At 41.2% G+C, this 8353-nt stretch overlaps 1 protein-coding gene across 1 annotated transcript in view; it reads left to right on the forward strand.

Moving 5' to 3' along the window:
- The window catches only part of LOC119357665 (condensin complex subunit 1-like), a 9009-nt gene extending 656 nt beyond the window's left edge, over window positions 1-8353 (forward strand). The window contains exons 2-17 of the mRNA XM_037624534.1: window positions 1648-1973; window positions 2057-2217; window positions 2294-3434; window positions 3513-3704; window positions 4189-4845; window positions 4943-5116; window positions 5218-5285; window positions 5396-5618; window positions 5704-5803; window positions 5905-6020; window positions 6108-6165; window positions 6585-6736; window positions 6847-7042; window positions 7226-7699; window positions 7784-7883; window positions 8014-8353. Coding sequence (XP_037480431.1) covers window positions 1648-1973; window positions 2057-2217; window positions 2294-3434; window positions 3513-3704; window positions 4189-4845; window positions 4943-5116; window positions 5218-5285; window positions 5396-5618; window positions 5704-5803; window positions 5905-6020; window positions 6108-6165; window positions 6585-6736; window positions 6847-7042; window positions 7226-7699; window positions 7784-7883; window positions 8014-8020 — 4145 coding nt within the window. The 3' untranslated portion in view covers window positions 8021-8353. The remainder of the gene's footprint in view (window positions 1-1647; window positions 1974-2056; window positions 2218-2293; window positions 3435-3512; window positions 3705-4188; window positions 4846-4942; window positions 5117-5217; window positions 5286-5395; window positions 5619-5703; window positions 5804-5904; window positions 6021-6107; window positions 6166-6584; window positions 6737-6846; window positions 7043-7225; window positions 7700-7783; window positions 7884-8013) is intronic.

An 8353-nucleotide genomic window follows, 5' to 3' on the forward strand; every position in this document is an offset into this window, starting at 1 on the left:
TCCCCCGTAGAATTCAGGGTTCCGGCCGGAGCCTGCCGAAATCGAGCGCTAGATTGGGGGCGCGCGGCGCGGCCGGCCGCGCCGCCCGATTTGCCCCCAGCTTGAGGTTGCAAACCCTAGTTCCCGTAGATTTGGTGCCCAGCGCCGTACTGCTTGAGTCTTGACAGACGCTCGCAATTGGTTTTTCGAACTTTGATGTTTGCTCAAGATTTTGAAAGCCAAACCACAGTTGACCGAACACTCACGTCCTCAGAAATAAGAGTTCCCCACTGTCGTCTGACATTTCCCGAGCTACAACTTGACTCGAAATGAGTCATGTTGGCCGTCCACCTTAGGAATCTGAGTGTCTGGCTGGGATATACACTGTGTTGCCCTTTTGAGCTAATTCAGTTTTGGGTTGCTTCTCCGGATTCTCGAGCATTTTGTGTTTGCTGGATTTTCTGGAAGCTGAAGGTCTTATGTGCTGCTTTTGGAATCTGCAACATATCAAAGTAAAGCTATGCTAGGTCAAGCATTTTGTGTTTCCTAATGACTGATGCCCGTTAACTTGATGTCAACTTACACCCCACAGCCTGCAGGAGTTAGTATTTTTCTTTTCTCCGTTAAGTTTCAAGTGACCAGATAACTTTGCGTGCTGCTGGTATGGGTTGATTATAATATCAAAATTATGCATCATTATGAAATGCAGTGCTTAATTGTTACAACCAGAAATTCTGTAAATGACTCAGACAATGATTGGTCGCATCCATCCCCAAATTCCTGATGCCTTTTGGATTTTCATCTCTGTTGTTCTCCATAGTTTTTTGGGCTTCCAGATCGGCAAGCCCTGCTTAAGTCAACGTTGTTTCTGGTGTTCCTTAAAAGAGTGTACTATCACACATTGAAGTTCTTAAATTATTTTTGGACTCAATCTTTGCTCACACGGACAGAAACCTAGTCTGCAGTTAAAATTCTAATAAGTGTCCTGAACATTTGAGAAAAGTCACTTATCTTTCCAGAGCTAGCACTGCCTATTTTTTAAAGTTGTCTTGTCATACAAGTGGTTGCCGACTTTCATGTGCTCTAAACTGTTCATTTTTTTGTAAGCTAGTTCACACTACACAAGGTAACCAGTATTTTGCAAAATAAACCTTTGGTGATTTACATAAAAACTACTCCCTCGGTAAAGAATCATAAGACGTTTTGCAAAATATTGGTTACCTTGTGTAGTGGAAGCATTGTCCCTTCTTTTTGAAGGAAACATAATGGAAAAGACAGTACTGGAAAAAATATTTAATAGGTGAAATATACAAGAAAAAAGGACAAAAATAAGAATGACATGGTTTTCAGGTTCATTAGTTCATATGATCACAACTGAAACAAGTGTGCCTAATGTTGAACTAAAGTTGCTCTACAAGCAAAGCTTCCAGTACAGCCAGTTAGCTTTCTTTTCCTCCCTTGATGTTTTCAGATTTGATGCATTACTTACATTAACAATCAAATGAGCATGTCAACTGCTTAGGAAACATTTGCACCAATATTTAGGCTCTCTAGACTATTTTAGTTTGTTGCATATGAAAGTACTGTAGTTATTTCTTTTGTCAACATGTGTATATCTATTTTTTCAATATGAACTAACTTGTTCTTTTGGTTTGACTTAAATTAAAGGCACATCATTTGATCTGTCTGACAAGGAACTCTTCTGCATTGAGGAACAGGATGTGTTTAATAGCATATACTCTCTTGTGCGTGACTTCACTTGCTTGCCCCCAGGGCTTAAGTTCAATCTTGTTGAGGCTTTGCGCTCCAACCTCAGTGTTCTTCTGCCCAACATTGACTCCCTTTCACGAGCTTCCATGTCATCCCCCTCTGATGGGATCCCTATCACTGACCGCATCGCGTCTCACCGCAATGCCCTCAAGATCTACTCCTTTTTCCTCCTCTCCATTGTCCTCGCTCAGGAATCTTCAGCTGATAGTGGCACTGGGGCAAAGGTAATACTTGTCCAAAGCATATGATTCTTCAGGTTTTATACCTTTTTACATTTAAATAGTTTTTTTCTGCCATTTGGATTTAGGTGACAGCACATGGTCGGAAGAAGAATCCTGTTTATGCTTGGAATTGGGAAGCGCAAAGAGGGCGGATCATGAATCTGGTCGCCAATTCTCTTGAAGTTGACCTTACACTACTTTTTGGTCCAGGCGGCGCTGATGAGCGATACCTATCTTTTGCTTCAAAGTAAATTCTTGAACCTTGGTATAGTGTACTTTTCAGTAATCTTGTTCTTATAGTGACTTTGCTTTCTTGTGCATAGGTGTACTTATGTTCTCTTTGAGAATCAAAATGTGTTAAAAGATGAGGAAACAAGAAATGGTCTATGCCGGATAATTGGTGCAATAGCTACAAGGCATCAAAAGATTTCTCAAACCAGTGCATCCGTCTTGCATTTGATCCATAAATATGATTTCACTGTCGCTCATCTTGCTGAAGCAGTTGCTGCTGCTGAGAAAAAGTTTGGTGATGGAAGCTTGGCAATTTCCCTGATCAGGGAAATAGGTCGCACTGACCCGAAAGACTACGTGAGAGATGGTGCTGGTGCTGACAATGTTGGGAGATTCTTAGTAGAACTTGCAGATCGTTTGCCAAAACTTATGTCTACCAATCTTGGTGTTCTAATACCACATTTTGGTGGGGAATCATACAAGATTAGGAATTCTCTTGTTGGGGTCTTGGGCAAGTTGGCTGCAAAGGCTTTCAAAGACGTTGATGGAAATAACAGTGCTCATTCCATAAGGCTCCGAAGTAAGCAGGCTATGCTAGAAATTTTGATCGAGCGTTGTAGGGATGTGTCAGCATACACGAGGAGTCGTGTCCTTCAGGTCTGGGCAGAGTTGTGTGAAGAAAATGCTATTTCAATTGGCCTGTGGAATGAAGTGGCATCAGTTGCTTCAGGGAGGTTGGAGGATAAAAGTGCAATCGTCAGGAAATCAGCACTACAACTTCTCATCACAATGCTGCAACACAACCCTTTTGGGCCTCAACTAAGGGCCACTACCTTTGAGGCAACTTTAGAGAAGTACAAGGAGAAATTGGAAGAAAAGGAATCTCAATCTCCTGCGGAAGGTGAACTTGTGAATGACCATCCATTGGGTGAAGTGACCGTGGGGCAAGACGAGAGTGTCAGTGATAGTTGCCTACTTTCTAGTCAAGACCAGACAGATCAAGATCCTATGTTTGTAGATATAACAAACTTAGAACAGATCAGAGCTTTGGTTGCATCCCTTGAGGCTGGTCTGCGATTCACGACATGTATAACGTCGTTAATGCCAATTCTTATCCAGTTATTGGCTTCATCTTCAGCCACAGATGTCGAGAACACTATTCTTCTGCTAATGAGATGCAGACAGTTTCAGGTTGAAGGTTCAGAAGCAGCACTCCGGAAAATGTTACCTCTGGTAATGTCCCGGAACTAGCTAGTTTGTGAACTCATGTTTTGTTTGCATTTTCCTCACTCATTTTAGCTTTTTTTGTAGGTATTTTCTCAGGACAAGTCAATATATGAAGCAGTGGAGAGCGCATTCATTGCCATATACACAAAAAGGATCCCAACAGAAACAGCCAAAAGTTTGATAAACCTCAACATCGATTGTAGCATTGGTGACCTTGCTGCCCTGGAGAGCTTAGTTAGTTCATTGGTACTGAAAGGAGAGATTTCATCCAACACGGTGCGCTCTTCTTTCCCCTTAATGTTTGCTGATACTTGTAGCAACAGCAATGCTATGCACTCTTTCATATAGGATTCAATGTGTACCGAATACTGATTAGATGTGTTGCTGCTTAGATTATTCTATTCTTGTCTGCTATTGCATTGTACTGTGGAAGTCCAAGATAGGGTTATTAACTTGCATTTAGGTGAGAGAGCTAATTTTAGAACATCCAGCAATTGTGAATTTAAGATGCATGCTGAAAATTTTGCTCCCAGCTCATCAATACCTCAATGTGAGAATTTCCTTTGAAGATTCTAATGATACGTTTTATTGATTTCTTGTGCTATTAAGGTGTACTTTGACAACTGTATCGCACCAATGTTTTCCTAGGCCTATTTAAGCATAGCCATTTTGTTGAATGCCATTGTACTATTTTAGTGATGCATCATATCTTATTTTGCTCATGAGGAGCATACTTGCTAAGTCCCACAACCTCTTGCAGATGTCAGCTTTGTGGGATTATTTTTGCTTCAACATCAACGGTGTAAGGCCAGTGCAATGCCGTGGAGCTTTATCAATTCTTTGCATGGCAGCAAAGTCATCTCCTAGCATTCTGGGTACTCACTTGCAAGATATTGTTGACATTGGGTTTGGGCGCTTGGCTAAGGAAGAGCCTCTGCTTGCTAGAACTGCATGCCTTGCCCTGCAAAGATTATCAGAAGAAGACAAGATCAAATTACTAAGTACCAGTACCAGAGTATTTGCTGCACTGCAAAGCTTGGTAACTAGCTTCTCGCTTCCGGAGAAAATATGGTATGGCGCAACAGATAAAGCTATAAGTGCCATATATACCTTACACCCTGCACCTGAAATCTTTGCTGCTGAGATTGCAAAGAAATCCCTCAGTTCTGTATTCAGTGCCTTCGGAATGGATGGCATGTCTAATGGAGTGGAACTTGAAACTCAGAATAGTTCCACAATTACGGAGTTATCAGCCATGAAGTTGGGTAGATTTCTTTTTGTCATTAGTCATATAGCACTCAACCATTTGGTTTACATTGAGACTTCCGTTAAGAAAATCCACAAACAGAAACAGAAGAATGAAAAATCACAGTCCACCAATGAGGATAGTCAGGTAGATGGTTCCAAGAATTCGGAGGTAATTCTTGTCTGTTACATCCATTTGAACTTTTCAACTTTGGCTTGTCATTGTTTCATGTGACTTGAACTTGTTATTCTTTATGTGATGCTGGCAGGCACAAGACATAAATGCTGAACTGGGACTTGGTGCAACGAGAGATATTGCAATCGAGTTCTTTGCTGAAAAAGCTGAAAGGGAGATTGTTTCCTATTCTTGTGAAAAGAACCTTCTTGGACATTGCGGACCATTTCTATCAAAACTCTGCAGGAATCTGACTTTGCTGCAAAAGGTTTGTATTCTATTGTATTGCCCTTCGTACATCTTTGAAATGTTTGGTTTCCATTGCTCTCTGCGGTTTTGTCATGACTGAATATTATTTTTTGGGTGTAGTTCCCGGAGTTACATGCTTCTGCAATGCTTGCTCTTTGCAGACTAATGATTATTGATGCAGAATTCTGGTATGCAAACAACATCCACCTGATTGTGTTTGTTTAATACTATGGGTAGCATCCTGTTTTATCTACAAATTTGTGACGACACTGAATCTCATTATATGCTCAACTTGCAGCGAGGCAAATCTCCAGATCCTATTTACTGTTGTGGAAAACGCATCCTCTGAAATCGTCCGATCTAACTGCACTATAGCCCTTGGTGATTTAGCAGTTCGCTTTCCAAACCTCTTAGAACCTTGGACAGAACACATATATGCCCGATTGAGCGATTCATCGGCATCTGTGAGGAAGAATGCTGTGCTGGTCATTTCTCATCTCATATTGAATGACATGATGAAGGTCTCTCTCCCCCCTGCCAATCTCTCTTTCTGCTCTCTCTCTCTCTCTCTACCACCACTGAAACACGTTCGCAAATCCTATACAGGTTAAAGGTTATATCAACGAAATGGCGGTGAGGGTAGAAGATGAAGATGAGAGGATCTCAAGCCTTGCAAAACTCTTCTTCCATGAGTTGTCAAAGAAAGGTACATGTATAAAATGTGTCAGTCCATTTGATTTAATTTAATACTGCAGTTAGACTTTAGCTAATATGGTTACCTCCTTTTTTCCTTTGGCAACTGTGCAGGGAGCAATCCAATTTATAATCTTCTTCCAGATATTCTGAGTAGACTGTGCAATCAACACCTCAAGGAAGAAACGTTTCGCAACATCATGCAATTCTTAATTGGTTCTATTAAAAAGGTCTAACATGCCGCTTCTTTTTCTGCCATCAGTGCACTTTGGTTTTTATTTCTTGATAAGTATATTAATTTCTAACTATTATTTCAGGATAAACAAATGGAAGCTCTTGTCGATAAGCTTTGCAATAGGTTTGCTGGTGTAAATGGTATTACATTCTTACTTCTCCAATCAGATTATACTGAATATTTATGTTGTTCGTGTGTGATTCCATTAATTGCTAATCAACTGTTGACCACTCGACATCTGTTTAAGAAACCATGAGATACATAAACTTTGATGAAAGGAAATTAAGAATTACGAATAAAATGAGAGCACCGACCAAAGATTTAATGCTGTGAATCAGCAGGTTGTGTTACGTGTTGTCTTGTAAGTTTCTCCGCAGAAGTTAGCAGTATGGAAATTTAGCAAGGCAGCTGACTTCTTTGACTCTCATTTCAGTCTTCTGTTCTCCCTGAAACAGCCGTGATTTACTACATGCATTATTTTGGATCTTTTCATGAATTGTATAACTTTGTGCTCACCACTTTCTCAGATGTATGATTCTTTCTTTGCTTGTATTTTCAGATGTTAGGCAGTGGGAGTATATCTCTTACTGCCTCTCTCAGCTAACCTTCACTGAGAAAGGTTTGAAGAAACTCATCGATAATTTCAAGATTTTTGAGCATGCATTATGTGAAGATTCTGTGCTGAACCACTTTAGAAGCGTGATAGCAAAGGTTGGTTGCATAGCCTCAATGGCTGCATACGCTTAATGTTTTGTTGAAACCAGAAGTCTGAGTTTGTGAATTCTATGCTTTCATTGATCTATGTCAATTTGTCCAAACAGTGTAAGAAGTTTGCGAAGCCAGATCTCAAAGCTTGCATTGAGGAATTTGAGGAGAAAGTTAGCAAAGTTCATGAGGAAAAGAAAGAACAAGAAGCCACGGCAAGAAATGCGGAGGCACATAAGCAGAAAATTGATTCTCTTGATAAAATCCTACTCGCTAAGGAAGCTGGACAGAATGACAGAAACTCTGCTGAGGGTGAGTTAACTTTTTTCTTTCTTTCTGAATATCTTTATGTTCTTTGCCATTTAAGTTACTATCCATGCGAGTACTTCATGTATGCTTACTTCATTACAACCCAAAGTGGTGTTTATGATGTATGCGCTAGAGTAGATAATGTTCAATAGAGAGCTCACTTATTTATGCGTGTTCCGTGAACAGAGGAAACCAGTGAGGTTATCGATCCTTCAGTGGATGGCAATGTTGAAGACAAGGAGACAGAGGAAACTAGTGAGGTTACCGATCCGTCAGTGGATAGCAATGTTGAAAATAAGGGGGCAGAGGAAGGTACTGGGGACATTGACCCTTCAGTGGATAGCAATGCTGAAAATAAGGAGACAGAGGAAGCTACTGAGGTTACTGATCCTTCATTGGGAAGCAATGCTGAAAATGAGACAGAGGAAGGCACTGAGGTTACTGGTCCTTCAGTGGATAGCAGTGCTGAAAATGAGGAGACAGATGAAGCTACTGAGGATATTGATCCTTCAGCGGATAGGGCTGCTGAAAATAAGGAGAACAGGACAAAAGGCAGCGGCAACATTTGTTCCGGAAAAAGTCAGACATCATCCACTGTTACGGAATCAGAAGATGATAGCACAGAGGTTCAATCATCCAAAACTGTCCGCAGTCGCAAAGGTAAGCCATAATTCCAGCGCAGATTACTGAAGAACACGTCATAGATCCAGTTGCTCAAGGGACTTGTTCCGTCTATCTGTACAGGTTCGACGCGATCGACTGTAAAGAAGATCAGAGAACCTATCTTGGAAGACTCTGCAGACGTTGCTCCTCCAGTCAGGCGTTCCACCCGCTCAAGTAGAAGGTGCGCTTCACTAGCCGTCCTGGTCACTAATCTTTTTTATTTTGCGTCACACACCGTGTTTAAAAGCTCTAAAAGCTCTTGCTTATCCATGATTTTCTAATTTGGGATACCCTCGCTGACAAATTGGCAGACAATGAAGCTGAAGGAATATGGAGCAAGTGGCGACTCCCTGTCGCTGTATGACGATCTCGGCTTGAGATCATGGGGTTCTGAAACCATCAATGCTCCGCCGTCCTGACGCCTGTGTGTACCGTAGTGTTTATTGGCCTGCTCTGTGCTGGTATATCTGTGCCGGCTCCAGACTGCTGTGTTAACTACCGCTTGTATTCCTTCCAACAAGGACCATTTGTATCTCTGTAGTAACACTTTGGCTCTAGTCACCTGTAATCCCTTAAGTTGATATTTATTTCGTTCGATCCCGCTGATTGTACAATTCTATACTCTACACACGCATACCATTTCTGTGTTTC

This window comes from Triticum dicoccoides, chromosome 2A (assembly GCF_002162155.2).
Source record: "Triticum dicoccoides isolate Atlit2015 ecotype Zavitan chromosome 2A, WEW_v2.0, whole genome shotgun sequence".
NCBI lineage: Eukaryota > Viridiplantae > Streptophyta > Magnoliopsida > Poales > Poaceae > Triticum > Triticum dicoccoides.